The following is a 19,243-nucleotide window of genomic DNA, read 5'->3' as shown; positions in this document are numbered from 1 at the left end:
ACTATACTATGACTTTTTTTGAAGCCTTACTATACTATGACTTTTTTGGAAGCCTTAATATATTATGACTTTTTTTGACCAGTTTTGAAGCCTTACTATACTATGACTTTTTTGAAGCTTTATATACTGACTTTTTTTGAAGCCCTATACTATGACTTTTTTGGAAGCCTTACTATACTATGACTTTTTTTGAAGCCTTACTATTTATGACTTTTTGAAGCCTTGCTATACTATGACTTTTTTGACCAGTTTTAAAGCCTTACTATACTGACTTTTTTTTTTTAAGCCTTATTATACTATGACTTTTTTGAAGCCTTACTATACTATGACTTTTTTAAAGCCTTACTATACTATGACTTTTTTGGAAGCCTTACTATACTATGACTTTTTTGGAAGCCTTACTATACTATGACTTTGGAAGCCTTACTATGTTATGACCCTTACTATACTATGACTTTTTTGGAAGCCTTACTATACTATGACTTTTTTTTGAAGCCTTACTATACTATGACTTTTTTTGATCAGTTTTGAAGCCTTACTATGACTTTTTTGACGTCTTACTATACTATGACTTTTTTTGAAGCCTTACTATACTATGACTTTTTTGGAAGCCTTACTATATTATGACTTTTTTATTTTTTTTTAGTAGAAGCAGATGTAACTGTTTTAGGCTCTTTGGATGTTTAGATTCTTATCCATCATGCAGTACCATCACAGAGGTGTCCAGAATTCATGTGACAGCCTGTAGTGACCCCAAACATAGTCAGAGAGAATTATTCAGTTAGATTTTTGTTTTGCTCTTGATTAAGACATTGTGATGACAAACAGGAAGTTCAGTCTAACTTTGATACTTTTGGTGCTGTGAGTGTGATTGTCTTTGTTTATACTGATGTCTATGAAGGATGCTGACTTGAGGTCTAGAGGTGGATCTTTTCTACTAATGTGTTACTGACAGAAAAAAATCAGATGAATTCAACTTCTGGATTTATCAAAAAGCATTTATTAATAGTCATAGTAATGTCACACAAATTCACAAGTGTTTAAGACATGTCTGGCTCAGTTTGGTGTGTGTGTCTGCAAGTATGTCTGTGTGAATTCTCTAAACAGTGCAGTTATAAATAAATGACCACAAAGAGAAGGAAAAGGTTAAGGTAATATTGCAACAGGAAAAATAGAATTCTCATTTTAAGAAGACAAACAGAAAAAAGGTTGTTCAAAGAGAACATTTAGCACCATCTATCCCATTATCATATTCAACAGATAATATCATAAAATCATTAAAATCTTGTCTAAAAGCTCCCTACATAATAAAAAAAAATTACTGTTTCTCAAAACACTTTAGAAAAAGTAGTTTTGTTTTTTTCCTTAATGAGCATACAAACACAGCATTCCATTAGTCATCTTCTCTACGTGAGCAGTGTGCCTATCGTCTACAGGAAAGGTGGCGTTATATTCAAGATAAAGATATCATTTAATATATATCAGGAGAAAAAGGCAGGAGTCGAGAGCACCAGAGAAACCGCAGCCTCCACTCCCGCGGACACACAACCCCCACATTTCAGTTCTTACAGAGCAATCGGTCACCATAAAAAATAAAGAAAACAAAAATTGCAAACTTGTACAACCCTGTTAAAAAAAAGGGAGAACATTGATATCCAATAAATAGAGGAAATTTTTTTAAATTAAATGTACAATGCCAAAAAAATCCAGGAAATACTAAGTCTGCATATCGGAACAAAACAATCAGAGGTACAACACACAAACACCAGATGACAATGATTTTTTTTTCTTTTTTAAAGAGAGAGTTCATACAGAGATGGAAGAAAGGAACAAAAAGACCTGATGATGTGTGACAACAGAATATTAATCTCCAGAAGAAATAAAGGTATAATTGATAAAAACACAAGATTTACAACACATACAAGAATCTGAAGAACAAAAATGAAATCCCCCCCCACAACAACCAAAGTCATTAAAACCCGTATGTTTTGAAGCATTCCAAACAATTTTATTTTTTAAAATTCTTAATGCTTTAGAAAAATGTTCATATCTCTATTATTAGTATTTTTCATTTTGTCTCTTTTCTAAATACAAGGCCAATGTGGTATATATCTAGGCTGATCTAGTTTAGAAAAAACAAAACAATAAATTATTGTAAAAAAGACAGCACCCCACAGAAATTGCAAACAGCTTGTACAAATTTCAGTATTCAAGACGACAACAACAGAAAAAGTTATTTCTGGTACTGACAGAAACACGCCATTGAAACCACCAACTACCCTCCACAGTTCAATGGCAGCACCAACTGCCCCCTGGTTCTCAGCTTCAATGTTACCAGGGTTTCTGTTTGAAAGCACCATCTGAGAGTAAACTGGTATTTTATTGGCGGCTTGGTATTTCTTTTTGTAAACAGTAATGATGAGTAAACGTATTCAACTGGCTGTTCGGCAAGTATTAGCAGTAGTAGTAGCAAAAATGATCTTAAATAATGAATGGGTAAGTTGAAAACCAAAGTGAAACTGTGTCTTTTGTCCTGGCTTGCAGGAATTTTGGTTATGGCTGAGGAGATGCAGGAGGGGAGCTCTGTCACCGGGAGGAGGACTGCTAAGACAAGAAACACAACAGAGGATTAATGTGAGTGACATGAAGACGTTTCACTGATAGTTATTTTCTTTACAGGTTGGAAATGAATCTCCAGTGTCTTAGAGACGGATGACTCACTGAACAAACAAATGACAAGGCAGAAAAAGAGGTAAGTCTTTGCTCACCAGGCTGAAGGAGTCATATGTGTTCATGAGCTCCTCTATGCGGTACTGCTCCAGCACCACTACGTTGGTCAGGTTGGGGCTACGCTGACGTGCGCAGTCCTCACAGTGAACCACATATGTCTTCCTGCTGTTGTTCTCACTTGTCACGAACAACAAATTGAACACCTCCAACTGTAACAGAGGAGAAAACAATCAATAAACATTCAGGGGATAATTGTAAAATAATGTATATAATTAATATCAAGAAAAGATTTTGACTACATTTGTAAAGTGGTTACATTCACTGTAAACACATTATCCGTTTTGTGGTAAAGTACAAGGTGTAAGTTTGTGACCCAAGGTAGACAGAGATGAGTCAAACAGTTCTCATTACATGTACATGCAGTTCAGCTCTTTAAGTGATTGATTATGCATAACGTTTGAAGTCAATAACTTTTATAGAATTAATGTTTCAGGTAATTGTCTGAGAAAACAGACAACTCTTAAGCTCATCTCCTTCTACCTTAGGCCACAATCACCTTCATCAAACACTGCACTAGTTTAGCTATTAAACTAAATATTCTGTTTGTTTTGTTTAGGTACAGCTAGCTAACACTAATTATATAACAGCTCTGCAATAAATACTTCCTTGGTAGTCATGATAAAAGCTGTAGCTTGTTGTGCTGTTGGAATTGTAGTGTTATACTAAGGTATTTTGATTATTTAATCTCTCAGTGTATAAACACAAGTGTACAGTACAATTCAGCAACAGCACAAACTACTACCTTTTAAATATATTCAACAAAAACAGAACTTCACAACCTTAATCAAGTCTGGCTTTATTGCACAGGAATTTTACACTGCTTTAGTTTAGCTTTGTGTCTGATAAGAGTTTTGTGATGCTGCTTACATCACATTCGTTGCAGTAGTAGGCAGGCTCATCCTTGACCCGACTCTGATAGGAAATCTTCTTGCCTTCAGCCACCAGTTGGTCTCGCAGGATCTGGATGTGCTTCATGGACTGCAGCAGGCAGTGTCTGACAGGAAGGTAAACACACCCGATGTTTACATTAGTATATTTTCTGTTAGTATGTGACTGTATGGACTGTTGAATAGTTGAGTTTATTTTAATATTTTGCCTCAGTATAATTGACAGAACACCGTCATGAAGGAGGGAATAACTGCAGGACTGAGCTGGGTACTTAATAGACTGACAACTGGGTATACTCACTTGATCATCTTGTAGGTGTCTGGGTCAGTGATCTTGACAGTGCGGGCCACATTCCAGGACACATGAATCATGGGGACGATGGACTTCACCTTCTTTACTTCGTTCCACTCAAACCTCTCCAGGGCTAGCTGGTACTGGTAAGCTGCAGAAACACATGGAACAATGTTGAGGAATAAAACAGTCTTCAAAAATATTCTCTCTGTATTTGATCACTAGATGGTCCACTCCTCACCATTAAGAGGTCCGACATTCCAGGCAATGTTGTTACACCAACCCACGGCCTGAACCCAGTGAACAGTTCCAGCATTGATCCACACCAAGTCTCCAGGCCGCTGGATGAAGCGGTACACTGGGATGTTGGCGTTGTAGAGGTCCTCCAGCACTGGCCACCAGGACCCAGTCAGGTAGTCCACTCCATGTCTGAGCACAGAAGATGAAAAAGTTGTTACGGTTTGCATTTAATATCGATATAAAGGTAATTATGCCTTTACAAACTGACTGAACGATGTCAGCCTGCATTCTGAGATTTGTTTCTGTCTACTCACTTTTCACAGAAGTCACTGATGGCCTGCCAGTAGTTGTCATGGACAGAGAACCATTCACAGTCTCCAGGCCCAATGTTGATGTTCACTGAGCAGAAGTTGTTGTTCTCCTGATGACCTGTTGAATAAGGCCAGAATGTACATATTTAATGAGATTGAATTTTTATTGAGAATTTAACAGATCGTACCCACAACTAAAGGCGTATTTCACCCTGTACAGAGAGAGGAGTGTCCTTTACCTGGTGTCCGGCTCCCTGGAACCTTCATGTAGAGCTGGACCGTGTTCATGCCAAGGATTGTATGTCCGACGTGGCTCAGCATGTTTCCACTGGAGGCTACACGCATAAAAGCTGGCAGCTTCTGTAACTCTTGAAGCTGGGGCTTCCACCTGAGCAAAGACAACATGTGTTGGGGTTTTCAGTGATCCTGCTGCAGTGTTGAGACATGGCCACCAGAGGGAAATGCAACACATGGAAACACCTTTAGCGGGTTTCAGATACTGTTGTGTGATGAGTTGAAGTTGCTCACCTCTTGGGATCTGACAGGTCAATGTTGGTGCCAAATTTAATGATCTTCCCTACTGGTTTCTGCTCACCACTGAGGAACAGAAAAACATTAAAGCATTATTACAAATGACAAACAGTTCTGTATGTGGGGAGTGCTTTAGTAAACCTTTGGCTAGCTTTTTCAAACTGTCTTTACCTGCTACTTTCTTTTGAGCTGTCCTTGCTGGGAGTATCAGAACAGATGGATGGCTTCTTCTCCTTCTCATCATCTTCATCATCCTCCTCATCACTGCCTTTTTCCTCCTGAGGACACAGATGACACAGAACATGTATCAGCTGGACTGTAGCACAGTATGCAGATACATAAAACCATTACTCTGGAATATACAATAGATGGCAGGGTACATGAATTGGGTGGAGAAGTAGAGGAACAAGTTGTAATATCAGTTTTTGGTTGTTGTGTACCTGCAGACTCTCCTGGAAGCTGGAGGCCTGGTACTGGGCATACTTGGCGATGGTGGTGTGGGAGCGGCTGCTTTCACAGGGCCACGTTTGACCCATCCCACTGGGGTCCCAGTTCTCATCAGCAGGCTGCTGCACCTGAGTCCTCACCTCCACTGCCTGCTCTGCATTGGCCTCCACCAGTGACTTTGTAGAAAACAGCCCCAGGTCTGAACACAGTGAAAGGGAACATTAGGGACATTCTTTTGAGGGAGTTGTGCATTATTTAATTACTCAAACTACAGAGTAAAGATGAGAAGAGGAATTCAAATATATACTATGTCTTTCTGTAACTAATGAGCCAAAAAGTTGGCCCAGACTGGTTTTTAATAGCCTCACACACTCACTCTTTCTGTCATCCTAGACTATGAGGAGAGCTTATCATGAGTATTGCATGTAAACAAATTTTATGTGCTAACCAGTCATTGTAAGTGTACACTTACTTAGTCGCAGAGATCCAGCCAGGCCTCTGATGACAGTAACAGGATTCTTGGGGTCTGTACAGAACTGCAGCAGCACAGGGGAGAAGGCATCTCTCTTACTCTCCAACTACAGAGAAGGAAAATCATGTTAGCGCACAGCAACACACTGTTTGTTATGTTGCCTCAAAGAATGGATTATTTGTACACTCTGTGATTTAACAATAAAGTGGCCTCTCATTTTTCCTTTGTTGGTAGATTTACTATCACAACTATTCCCTATTAGCTATTTTTTATTCACTACCAGGTGTAATCATGGATAAAAATGTCTCCCATCAAAGATTGAAAGTAAGCTGATATATGTAGGAAATGTAATGACATACGTAGATACTGGGTGTAGGAGGGTTGAGTTTCTCTCTAGGAATGGGCTCCTCTGTGGTCATGATCGGCTTTACAGAGAAGGCTGGGAGCAAGTATGATTCTCTGAACTTCCCTTTGATTCTGGCCCCCCTGGAACAGAGAAAACAACATGTTGACAGAAGAAAACATGGAGTTGCAAAACACAGGTTTCCATGAGCTGTCTTTTTACTCTGTTCAACACAAATATACAAGTCACACCTCATTCTGATATGCCAGTCTTTAGTATTAATCCCAGAGAGATCCAAAACAAAAAGCCTAGTGAAATTTGACATTAAATTCCCTTTAGAAAAGTCGTCCCCCACAGTTACTTACTTGCAGGATCTGATGATTTCACTGGCAGTGTTCTTGATGCTGATTTCTTCTAGTGGGATTCTCTTTTCCTCTACCTCAGAGGCAATGAATGTCTCCCTGTCCCCACTCTCCACTTTAATTAGCCGAATCTTCAGCTCCTTGGGTGGCCCTTCTGATAGTGCCTTCAGTTTCAAGAAGTCTGTGGAACCTAATGAAGAACCTGATTCAGAGCCTTTTTTGTGCTCAGAGGATCTTTCTCCAGAACTCCTTGAGGTCCACTCTGTGTGCTCCCCTTCACTGGTGGAGCTGGCACCTGACGCCTCCTTGCATTTCTTTTTGTCTGAGTCATACTGACTCTGATACTTCTCTGACCCCTCTTTGCTCTGGAGGTTGAGGTCACCAAGAATTCTGCGATCCTTCTTCTCCTTATGGCTCTTGCCATCCTTGTGCCGTTTGTGGCTGGAGCTGGAATGGGTGGAAGATGAAGATGATGATGATGAAGAGGAAAAGGCCATCTCCTCTCTCTTTTCTCTATGCTTCTTCTTGTCTTTTCTCTCTTCATGCTTCCTGCTGCTACTGTGGCTGTGACCATGCTTTCTCTTCTTCTCTTTCTCCCTCTCTCTTTCTCTATCCCTGCGTCTGTCTCTGTGTTCCTTTACTTTCAGAGGTTTGTGGCCGTCCTCCAGTCTGCCATGACTGTCTGGTTTATCAAGGGAGTTCTTGTTAGGAAGTGACTGTCGGCTAAGCATGACTTCACAGCTCTTGCCCAACTCTGCCAGAGAAGACTCTGAGATGGTCGTCAGCCTTTGCTCTTCCTTGACCACCTTAATAGGCTTTATGGTGGGAATTCTCTCCTTTTTGATAGAGTTTAGCATTTCCTCTGTTGTCTCTCCATCATCTCTCCAGATGTCAGCATCCTCTATTTTTAATTTTTTGTCTTCCAGTGGAGGAGGAGAGGACTTCAGAGGTGGAACAGCTGGGCTGAATGGTGGATTGGTTGAATCTGATGTGGGAGAACCACTTTGCTGCTGGCGGCAAATATCAGGGCCTAGTGACAGTGAAGAGGAATATTTGACCCCAACCAGAGCCGATGGGGGAGGTCTCCCAAAAGGCCCACCTCTGTACGCGTACTTCTGGCTCTCTAAGACTGTTGCCAGGGACTTGAACATGCTGTTAACACCTGTTTGGTGGAGATGGGGTCTTTGGGGTGGTGGAGAACAAGATGGAGTCTCAGAATCCTCTTCATCATCGTCCTCATCAGCCTCACTTTTAGTCTGCTCGGGGAGGCCGTAAAGTTTAGCCAGGTCACTGTGACGGTAGTTGGTGTTCCCTACTCCCAATCCTATGTCCATCGACTGTTTAGGTTTAAGGTAGTCGTCATCCTCCTCGTTGAGAGAAGACGTCCGACTGCAGGGAGATGCCAGAGAGCCTTGGCGGCTGAGTACAGGAGGGCTAGCGTGGGGATTGGATCCAAAGTCTTCCTGGTTGGGCTGATGCTTTGTTGCTGGAATGAGGTCTGGGGCACACAGGTAGCTGTTGATGGGCGGGACACTAGGGGAAAAGTTGTCAAGGAGACCTGTGGACCCAGTCTTCTCACTGTTATACATCTCTTCCTCCTTTTTGATAGACTCATCCAGCATGGCCATAATGTTGGCCAGACCATCAGGGAGCAGTGTAGACAACTCAGAGGGCTCCTCCTCAAACTGAGCACTGTCTGAGTCAGCGCCACTGCTGCTGGCATTTTCCAAACCACTCCCTGTCACCCGCTTGTTAAGAATCCCCCCTGCGGAGCTGGAAGATGGTGGTGGTGGGGTTTCTCTGGGAAAAGCCTGATACAGTTTGGGGGGCTCTCTAAGTGCCAGCGTGGGGAGAGAGTGTTGGCTGCTGTCTCTCTCCCTGGTTGAGTCTTTGGATTGGTTGGGTGCGGCTTGCATTGCCGGGGGCTTGTTGGGGTATCCCGGCTGGTTCATCCCTGAGGTATTGTGTGTTGATGAGGGACTGAATGTCGTTCTGCCATTGTTACTCCACATCTCCCTCTGCCTCTGCTTCTCTCTGGCATACTCAGTCTGAGGTGTGAGAGGGGGTGGCCGCAGCCTTTCTACAGGAGTAGTGGTGGTGGGTGCGAGGCCTGGTGGACAGGGGAGTATGCCACCACGGCTAAGCCAGGGGTAGGGAGGTGAAGCCTGGGAACTGGGGGGTGGTGGACCTGAAGGAGGTGCAGCGACAGAAGAGAGGCGGGGAGGTGGGGGTGTTGGGGAGGAGTTACTGGAGAGCAGTCTCTCCAGATTTTCAATAGCAGTCTGCTCTTTGCCTTTTGCATTGCACGCCTCCTCCTCTCTCTTCCGCTCCATCCTCTTTTTCTCCTCCTCCTTTCTCTCCAGCTCTCTCTGCTTTTTCTTTTCCTCCTCCTGCCTCTCCAGCTCTCTTTTTTTTCTCTCCTGCTCCTGCCTCTCTGCTTCCCTCCTCTTCCTCTCCTCCTCTTGCTTCTCCCGCTCTCTCTTCTTCCTCTCCCGCTCCTTCTTCTCCCATTCTCGCTTTTTTCTCTCCTCTTCCTGTCTCTCCGATTCTCTCCTTTTCCTCTCCTCCTCCAGCTTCTCAGCCTCTCTTCTCTTCCTCTCCTCCTCTTGCCTCCGTTTTCTCTCTTGCTCCTGCCTCTCCCATTCTCTCCTTTTTCTCTCCTCTTCCTGTCTCTCCAGCTCTCTCTTTTTCCTCTCCTCCTCCTTCTTTTCCAGCTCTCTCCTCTTCCTCTCCTCGTCACGCTTTTGTCTCATCTCCCATTCTTTCTTCTGCCTCTCCTCTTCTCTTACTTTTCTCTCTTGCTCCTCTCTGTCCCTCTTCCTCCTTTCCTCAGCTTGCATGTGTCCCTCGAGTTCAGCATCAAGCTTGTCCAGAGCCTCCTCGATGGACTGGGGGGCAGAGGTTGGAGCTGGTGGATGAATCTGGGACTGAGAGTACACCTGTGTTGAGTCTGGCTGATGACCCAGTCTGGAGGAGAGGGCTGGATCGGATGGCTGAAGGCCAGAGTATGTAGTAGGAGAGTGAGGAGGTGGATTTGAAACTCTGCTTGTTATTACACTGTCCCCTGCCCTCTGGTGCCTTGAGAACAAAACTGATGATGAGGAAAATGCAGGAGGTTGCTCAAGTTCAGCCTGAGGATAAAATGATGTCTTCCCCTTCAGGGGCTGGGACTTTGTGGGTCCCTGTTGTGGTCCTTGTAGCCCCTGCTGATGAAGCTGGTTGGCAGTGGGACCCTGGCCTCTCTGACAGCCCAGTGGCAGTAGAGCATTTGGCTGAGAGGTGGGGCTAATGACTGCACTGGTGGAGGTTGGGGGTACTGGCTCGTGTCCTCTTTTCCAGCTGTTTTTGCTGCCGTCACTGTTCACAGAGCATCCAGCAGGGGGTGATGTGGTCACTGAGGAGACACCGGCCATAGTCAGACCACTGGAGCTGCTGCTGCCGATAGAGCTGGAGGCCTGGGACATGGGAACATTGGGGGTGATGACAGGTGTTCGGGTGGAGTTGGTTGGGGGCAGAGGAGGGCTGATGTGATGGTGATGCTGGGAGGGAACCCGGCTATCCATGACCTGATTGTGGCTCTGCTGGCGCTGAGGTAGCAGTCCTGGAGGCCTGTAGATGCCTGACCCCTGAAGAAACACATACAGAGCAATTTTCAATCAGTTGTTTTTATAATGGTGGCATCTAAACAGTTCAAATGTAAGCCTGTTCAATTCAGAATGAAAACAATGAAATGATTATTACACCACTGCATGGTATAAAAGAACTAATATAAACATGGTACAAATGAATGCATGAATTACTTGTACTCACCAGGGAGTGACTGCTGGGCCTGCTCTGGTATCTCCAGGCCTCATGGGGCCCACTTTGCTGTTGCTGAGGTACTGAGGTGCTGCTGGCAGGAGGAGGTGGAGGAGGTGGAGGAGGAGGGGGAAGAGGGGGAGGAGGGGGACCCTGGTGCCCCAGACCTGGATGAGGCTGGAAGTGGCTGTAAGGCACACTGCTGCTGCTGCTGCTGTTGTTGCTGGTTGCAGGAGGGTTTGCTGGTGACGACTGGGCATGTAGGTGTTGATCTCTGTCTCCCCTGGTTGGGGTAGATGCCGTGTAGGAGGAAGCTTGGCTGCCACCTTGGCCCCTGATGAGAGGGTCTCTCTGGTTGTGAGGACGACGAGGTTCCATGGCCGGGTAGGGTGGAGCTGGCCCCATTTTGGAGCTGGGGCTGGGGTAGGAGGAGTGAGAGGACTGATGGTTTACAGCCTGAGGTTGGAACGTGTCTTTGTGGAGTTTAGGAGCACATCCCTGGTTGTAGCTTCCAGGAGAGGAGTTTGGTGGAGGGGAGAGGTTTGATGGGGTGGAAGAGGCAGGAGAGGACTTTTGGGTGTAGCTGCCCATTCCATGTTTGTTGGTTTCCTATGAAATCATACAAAAAGAGTGAATAATTAGAGTGATATAAAACTAACAAAGGATCTTTTGTTAGCTGCACTTAACAAAACTGGGAAAAGGAAATCAATTTGGAGCTTGGTGTTATGTACAGCACAGCCAGGTTCACACAGCTAATAGAATCAATACATCTTTATGGCACCACTCAGTCCAATGAAGGTTTTCTCGTTGATTATGGTCAATAGTAAAATATTAACCCTTGACTTCAAGTGTCATATTTTCAGTTAAGTAATATGTTTCGGACCTGGAACTCCTGTGATTGTGGGTTCTTGCGCTCAGAGGTGTGAGGCTGCCAGGGAGCGTTGTTGTCCTTGTGAAGGGGGTTCCAGAAGGTAGGTTTTGGAGGGAGGTGGTGTACTGAAGACTGCTGCTGAGACATTAAAGACTGACCAGGACCAGAGAAGCGCTGCAATGCAGGATGGGATACCTGCAAAGGGAGGGGACATACAATATTAGAAGATCTGACAACAAAAATGACAAATAAAACTGGAGAAATTCAACAAATGAGGTTATAAATGACCACTCATTGGTTGTTTTAGTATTAACAGAGGAAAATGTGTCAAATACCTGATCCGAACTCTTTTTCCTCTTGCTGGGGCTGGGACAGTCCTCTACAGCGGGGTGGCGGGATGACGGGTGCATGGATGGCGGAGGCGTGTGCTGGATAACAGAGTGCTCGCCCAACGGAGGGCCTGGTCTCTTCAGCTGACCCCCGAGCATCTTCCCTGGGTAGCCCCTCTGCTGTGAACAGAAAAATGGAGGATCAGTGCTGTGGTAGATGAAGATAATTAGAGCAAATGTTGCAGCATCAGTTCAGAAACATTGCTTTGCTGAAATATTCAGCCAAAGCTCAGTGACAGTGGCTTTCATCTGTCTGGTTGAAGCTGAAATGACAGCCAGAGTAGGGATGGCTCTGTGTCTGTATGGATGATGAAACATGATCATAGCCAATTAGAGAGCTCTCACCTGGTGCACCTGAGCCCACATCTCATCTCCCAGCAATGATGGACCCCTGGGAACATGTTGCTCCTGAGGACCCCCAAACTAAAGCAGACAGCAGACAACATAGACAGTGTGAACAGAGTCCTTATTTACATCTATAGTGGCACATCTTTGGTGCATCCTTTTGCAGTGAGATAATCTGTTGGATTGTTCCTCACCTTTAGTTGGTTGGACCTGCTGTGGGGAAGATGTGGGTTGGGGGGAGGTCCGCCACTGCCAACATAGCCTCCATTATGGAGACGGAGTGAGTGCTCATTGGGCATGGGCACAACAGGATGTCCTTGGGAAGGGAGGTGGGAGTCATACAGCTGGCCTAGTTGCTCCCATGCCCTATGAGGGGGTGGAGGATGAAGATGAGGAGGAGGAGGTCTCTGCTGCTCCCTCTGCAGGCCTGGTAATGTTGGCTGTGGGAGTTCAAGCTTCTCACCCCCTCTCATGGGCCTGGACAGCCAAAAAGAAGTGTAAATTAATTATACTCCTCTTTCTAAGGTCTTTTGCTAATGATTTTGTACATGACTTACCCATTACTAAAGAATTTACTGGGATGGTTCAGTCCGCCCATAGGACCAGGAGGTAGATGGGGAAGGAGCTGGTGTTGGTTCATTCCAGGCGAACACCTGTTGAGGAGCAGAGGCAGCACACACAGCACAGTCAGGTAACATTTCTTAGTAGTTTTTACACCAAGCTCGTAAAATTACAACCTTTGATTTCAGATGACAGGTTCAACCTGCTGAATATAAAGTAACATAGAGGTTTGTGAAGTTTTTTGAGTGTACATGTTGTCATGGCTACAAACCTGGCAGGTGGCTGCCAGGCGCGGCCACCCACGGGAGGCCATGGTCCCCGGTTGAGTCCATCCAGAGGGAAGGAATCCCGTGTGCCACGCCCGCCAAACTGCTCTACTGCGTGATGCATCCAGCCTGCGGATGTCAGTAATACAGTCTTATAATTAATGCACAGACGTATACAGTCATACAGAAAAACATGTGGACCATAGAGCATAATTAAAAAGTTATATCCTTAAATGTAATGCATTTTGAAAAGACAGTAATTACCTGAGAAATATCTTTACAAGTATAAGATATAATCTCAATATTTTACTGTCTATAAAGTATCATCATGTGTTTTAATAGTATAGCATTTGTGGCAGACCTCTCATTTTGCAGTAAAACTCTATGAGGGTTAGACTCACTTTAAAAATCCACTCAACTAGAAATACTAGTTGGCCCATTAAAATTATAGTCTGTAGCTGAGGGTTTAACCAGACCTAGTAGTGTAATTGCTTTCAGACTGCCATGCCATGAGTGCTTTATAGTTAATAGTATAGTATAATTATATCAGAGTGCTCATACTCACCAGACTAGCTATGTCTGTGAAGCCCTCCACTGCAGCACAGAGAGGGCCTCACTCCAACACTGAGAATATCTGTATTGTCCGACTCTTCTGTCTTCAGCACCAAGTATCCAAAAGCCTACTGGCTGCAGAGAGAGAGGGAAGAACAGGAGAGCCTCTATGAGAACGAGTGAGATACAGACACACTGAAAAGTCAATAAATGCCAGTGGGTTCTCTATTATATAGGCTAGCTGGTGTGTGCATGTGAGTTCTGCAGAGAGGGGAGGGTGTAAGTAGAATATAGGACACAGGAGAACTAGGCAAAGCCAGGACTGTGACTGCAGAGACAAAATGAGTCAAACCTTCTCGCTTGTGTTCATAAATTTTTACATTTCAAATTTCTGTTATAGTTAGGACAGGAAATATTGATATAAATTCAATTCACTGCAAGTCTCTAATTTTAATGACTTCTTTGTCTGTAGCAGGTTGCTATGCATGAGTCAGCCTGTAGGGGGCACCAGTAAACCAGTTGGTGCAGAATAGGATTATTACTGGGCCCAGATGGCTCAGTGGGGAGCTCACCTATGAGGACAGACCTGGGGTTGCTGTAATCCTTACCATGGGCCTCCTGATAACAAGAGACAGAGGGAAAGACTAAGAGTGAGAGGCCTTGGTCACATGCCAAGTGTGTGCATGTTTGTGCACAAGTGTGTGTGCTATTGGAAGCAATGCCAAGTGTGCAAGCTGCACAGTCGTGTCAGGCTTGTGGTTTAGTGCATGTGAGAGAGAATGGTGTGCTCTCTTTTAAGTGGATGATTATGTGTGTGTTGCGGCGCTCTGAAGGGTGGGTGTATAAAGTGTGTGTGCATGTGCATGCCCAGTGGACACACTAAGGTTTAATCTCATTACAGCAGGCGTGATGGAGAGGGAGAGGGGGGAAGCAGCGACAGACGGTCTGAACAGGATGGAAGGATAGATTAAGGAGAAAAGATAGAGATGGGGAAGAGGGAAGGGAATGGAGGGAGGTGGAGTGGAGTGGAGAGTAGGAACAGTGCCATGAAAACGCCCACACACCTTCCCACACACACACGCACACACACACACACTGAGATGACACAAAGGAAACGGTCGAGGAGAAAAGACATAAAAGAAGCTGAAAGATAACTCGCTCCCCTCCCTGCTCTCTGAAACACTGGACACACACACACAATACACAAGACAGAAGGTGTCATGATACAAAGAAGTCCATGTTTCAAAGTACCTTGATTCAAAAAAGACGACAAAAGAGATACCTGACAGAACCTGAAAGGATGCATTTACACCTGCATATTTACTGCTGTTACAAATGAGTGTAACAAACACATCCTTCTGTTGCACTGAAGACAGATGAAATCACTAAAAATCTCCCTCTGTCTCGTGTCTGCTAAATATCAGACTGAAACTCAACTATCCCAAAAAGAATAAATATTCCATGTCATTAAAGCCTCATACCAATTTCACATGAAACCAGTTTACAGATACTAAGACCATCAGAAACACATACACAATACAAAAGACAGAAGATGTTAAGATACAAAGAAGCTCATGTCCATCTAGATTTGATTTTTGTCACTCTGTGAGTGAAATGTAAAAGGAGCAAGTTGTTCAGTGAACTGCAGCCTCAAATGTACAAGAAATGTGATGATAACATTTTGAAGTACGTGACAACTAGTGTGTACTGCATCATGGGAGAGAAGCAGATATGCGCACTAACACACAGGTTATGATTCATTTCTCTTGCTCAGCACAGCACTCTTCCACCAGTTTTCCGAAATTAACTCTGGTCATACGCAGTCCCTCCACCCACCAGTTCCTCTCCTCTTCCTTTCTTCCTCCCACCAACTCTGGATCTCACTGCCTCTATTTAAAGCCCAGAAGGGGATATTTCAAGCGCTGTACACTTTTAGCTTGTCAGAAGGGGTGCCATACAGTGACACACACACCACCCTCTCTATCTCTTCCCTTCTGCCTCACAGGGATCATCATCCACCAGGCGCTGCTGCTATGTGAAGATAGGCTAGCATTAACTGTCAAGACTGCTCTCGACATGCTTTGACAAACTGATACAAACACACTCTCGTGCTGAGCGTACCTTTTAGAGTAGCACCAAGTTATTGATTCACAGTTGTGTTAAGTCTCAGCTTCGGCTGCCAATCATCTCTCTGGGGTCTCCTCAACCCTGAAAGACAGAGAAGACAAAAACATTCATGTCAAGCTGTCATAAAAACAACATGAAGCCACACTAAACACCACACTCAGAGTTGTGATCAAAACTGTCATCAAGTCTCGAAACATATGACATAATTCAAGGCTGAGGGTGGCCTTTGATTTCAGTATGAACTAAGAACCTCTTTGTACTGCTGCTTCTCTTTTCTGGCTTTCTAGACAGCGAATCGTCACTACCCCTCACCCCTCCTGGTTTCCTGACTTCTGAGGTGACGCCTGGTTTCAGAGCAGTGTGGAAAACCTGAGGGTGGCTCAGAGGCGAAGGGGTAAATCAGCGGGGATGCCGGCACAATGGGAGCAAGGGGGGCTGTTGTTCGCTCACTCTCTCTTTCTCCTCTCAAAGACACAATGGTGAGACTGACATGCAGCTTAACGGGCGAGCAAACACACAAACAAGGCTGATCTCACTCTAACAGGAAGAGCTGGGCAGGCTAAGTCAACTATCACATGCGAAAGAGTAGCGCTGCGGAAACATAGTAAAATAATAAAACACATGGTGCTATGGGGAAACAAGACAGTGACAGAATGACAGGTTAAAAATAGAAAAAATGAAAAAAGAGAAGTCCAGTAGGAGACCCACTTGTGACTGGGGAGTGCAAACAGGGACACAGTGGTGAGGTTGTAATTACCACTTTTATAGAGGGTGTGTGTTTATGTCTGTTGTGACCAAACGGTCGTCTATTCCAGTTGCTATCCTGGCTATCACATTGCTCACAGCCATTCCACCAGCACAGTGTGAGAAACTTAGTACTCTGAAACCAGATAGTGTACACAGACGGCAGACAGTGTTACATACCGGCTCGGGTTCTATCAGATGATACGAAAGCGATGAAATGTGGTCATATCAGCTATGAGTTAGGGTTCCGTGTATGAGAGGAGAAAACAGTGAGAGAGTGTGTCTGTGTGTGAACATTACGCATTTCTTTTTTTGGGGGAACCCCCAATGACTCAGCGCGCTGAAAGAGGGCTTACCCCAAACCGCGGCCCTAAACTCCGCCCTCCTGGGACACCACTTACAGTCAGGTGACCGGGGGCGTGTTTCTGCACCAGTGCAGATGTGACAACAGCGGGAATTTCTCGGACTGATGTCATTTCTGCTTCCTATCCAGTGTACTGCATGGGTTGGTTGTGAATGTGTGTGTATGTGTCTAGACAGACAAACAGGACGTGATGACGAGCTACAGGGGGTTTCATGGCCAAGGGAGGAATCAAACTATCTAAACCGCAAATTCAAGAGAAATGATGAGGCAAAGTATACAGAGATGTTGATCAATCTGATCATCACTTTCATATAAATATTCAGGTAGCTGTGTTGATAATTTGTGAGCGATCAAAAAATATAAAATTCAACTCAGCAACTTAAGTACTAAGCTTCAGGGGCATCCTGAACACTTTGAGTGCTGAAATTGCTTTCTGCCTTCACTTTAACCTCAATTTAACCACAACAAGCTGCAGTGTTCTTCTAGAAAGCTGAGTACAGTAAGTGAATCTAGGTTAAGTGAAAGTCTTTTAAGGACGTTCGCTATTCTCATACTACTCTGCTACTCTGTATACACAGCTGATACAGTTATCAATTACTACCAAACAGATGATGTTATTCACTGTCACATCAAAAATTCCCCCATGGTACATCTTGTTCAAATGAAATCCCCCCCATCGACATCAGACATCAAAGAGCTGTTCCTGTCAACACCCTCGTTGTCGTAGTTACGCAAGTTGGTTATTGTCCCGGCAACACCAGCTATCAGCTGGGAGGCGGGGCAAAGCAGGAAGCTTTGGCAAGCAGACAAAGCCGTGCCAACTGTTGTCAACTACACCAACCAAGAGGCTAGAAAGAAAATAAAGGAGCTCTGTTGAATCCTCTGTGGTGTCTAACAAAGAAACACACACACACACACACACACACACACAAAAACAAAATAAATAAATCCACCGTAATCCCACGTGAGAGACAAACCAAAGTCACAAGCATGTGGCTATGCACAAGGAAGCTTGCTTAGTCACTAACACAAGCTGGAGGAAACAAATGGTTGAAATTAAGATGTTCAGATGACGTCTGTCCTGGTGCAGTAGCCGTAATCTATTCACCCTCACCCTGCCCTGCCAACCACTGGCCTGCGCTGGTCCCCAGCCAGACAACCACACTGAGGCCATGAGAGGAAAATAGACTGGAGAGAGAGGAGGGGAGGCAGTGAGGGCATACACTGTAAAAAATATTCATCTGTACAAGTGTAAGAAATCTACTTCTTTCCTGCAGCGTGACACATGAAAAGGAGCCCATTTCTGAAGATTCAGCACAAGATGAATGATATGATGGGCTGGTGTTTTGACTTTTTACAGCTCAGTAATGTTAGCCAATATTGCCAGAGGAAAGAGCAATAGACAGATAGGTAAGAAGACAGCTTAAACTGAGAGTAATGGAGTGGACCGTGACAGAGGAGGAGACCACTGAAAATGAAGAGCTTGAGGGGGTAATGGCAGACAGCTGTCCTAGTAAAGTCACTGCGGAACCTGATAAGAAATGAGCAGATAAGCCTGGGAGAAGTGGCAGATAAGAGAAAACAGAGATCGAGGGAAAAGTTCTGGCAGCAATGAGTTTCTGGATGAGGATGACGGAAAGGCCATGCATGGTCCTCTCTCTCTGTCTTGTTCTGTCCTCCCTCGCCCTTTCTACTCCATTTGGCGATTACATAATCAGTCCCAGATAGAGATCATGTTTGGGAGGAAACACCATGCATTTCTCTCCCTCTCTTACACACACAGACGTACACAGAGAGGAACAGCCAGCCCCTGCATCCGTCCGCCCCCATCTCGTTGCCAGGCTCCCTGTGTGTCCATGTACGCATGTGTGTTTATTTGTTTGTGTGTGCTAACGTCAGCGCATGCCGTTCCAAGACGGTGATGCGGGCTAACTTTATCCCATTCACATCCTCACGCACAGACACTCACAAAACCAGAAGACTGTTCTAGTCAGCGCACACAGGTCAGTGTGGGTCAGCCAAGGACACAGCATGCAAACATTGTTCATGCACACAGAAGCATGATGGTGATCTCAACAACACAACCCTCCATCCAGGGGACAGAGCATTGACCTAACCCTTCACCCAGTTACATCCAGACCTTCTAGGCTCAGCAGCAACACACCAGCCAGCCATAACAGGCCAGATAAAAGCTCCTATTTGTCTTACTTTGTCTACTCCTGGCTTATATGTGAACCCCCTCACATCTGCTCTACATTCAGGCCATGACAGAGAGAGGCAGTAAAGCACAGAGGGGAGGAATATTCACCTCTGCTGGGTTAACGCTGCTTCTCATTTCAGCCTTGAGGAGATTTTAAAACGAGAGTGAGAAGCTTCAGGTTGGCAGCAAACACCAATCAAATGCTGTCTTGTTTGGGCTGTTGGTGGTCAGCCTGTCAACGTACTGACTGGCCTGTCACCACCTCCTTTTCCACTCATTTTGCTTCAGTTACAAAGTACTTAACAAGATGAAAAGGTTGATTTCCGGACCCTCAGTGACACACTGATGAGA

At 44.8% G+C, this 19,243-nt stretch overlaps 1 protein-coding gene across 4 annotated transcripts in view; it reads right to left on the bottom strand.

Moving 5' to 3' along the window:
• Positions 1-977: 977 nt before the first annotated feature.
• kdm6ba (lysine (K)-specific demethylase 6B, a) overlaps positions 978-19,243 on the bottom strand; it is a 50,189-nt gene continuing 31,923 nt past the window's right edge. For 2 of the 4 annotated variants that reach the window (XM_051075730.1, XM_051075729.1), the window contains 22 exons: positions 15,579-15,665; positions 13,471-13,592; positions 12,911-13,034; positions 12,636-12,731; positions 12,273-12,555; positions 12,079-12,156; positions 11,680-11,853; positions 11,357-11,539; positions 10,486-11,082; positions 6,679-10,301; positions 6,330-6,456; positions 5,971-6,076; positions 5,492-5,697; positions 5,223-5,329; positions 5,049-5,117; positions 4,760-4,908; positions 4,524-4,638; positions 4,211-4,398; positions 3,979-4,120; positions 3,658-3,784; positions 2,769-2,939; positions 978-2,604 (listed from right to left, as the gene is read on the bottom strand). In XM_051075730.1, coding sequence (XP_050931687.1) covers positions 2,587-2,604; positions 2,769-2,939; positions 3,658-3,784; positions 3,979-4,120; positions 4,211-4,398; positions 4,524-4,638; positions 4,760-4,908; positions 5,049-5,117; positions 5,223-5,329; positions 5,492-5,697; positions 5,971-6,076; positions 6,330-6,456; positions 6,679-10,301; positions 10,486-11,082; positions 11,357-11,539; positions 11,680-11,853; positions 12,079-12,156; positions 12,273-12,555; positions 12,636-12,731; positions 12,911-13,029 — 6,678 coding nt within the window. In that variant the 5' untranslated portion in view covers positions 13,030-13,034; positions 13,471-13,592; positions 15,579-15,665 and the 3' untranslated portion in view covers positions 978-2,586. Of the gene's footprint in view, positions 2,605-2,768; positions 2,940-3,657; positions 3,785-3,978; positions 4,121-4,210; positions 4,399-4,523; positions 4,639-4,759; positions 4,909-5,048; positions 5,118-5,222; positions 5,330-5,491; positions 5,698-5,970; positions 6,077-6,329; positions 6,457-6,678; positions 10,302-10,485; positions 11,083-11,356; positions 11,540-11,679; positions 11,854-12,078; positions 12,157-12,272; positions 12,556-12,635; positions 12,732-12,910; positions 13,035-13,470; positions 13,593-14,029; positions 14,076-15,578; positions 15,666-19,243 lie in introns of all 4 variants that reach the window. The other 2 variants (XM_051075731.1, XM_051075732.1) reach the window with 2 other exon arrangements.

The sequence above is a fragment of the Lates calcarifer genome, linkage group LG14, assembly GCF_001640805.2.
Source record: "Lates calcarifer isolate ASB-BC8 linkage group LG14, TLL_Latcal_v3, whole genome shotgun sequence".
NCBI classification, from domain to species: Eukaryota; Metazoa; Chordata; class Actinopteri; family Centropomidae; genus Lates; species Lates calcarifer.
This window is presented reverse-complemented; position numbering and strand designations above follow the sequence as displayed.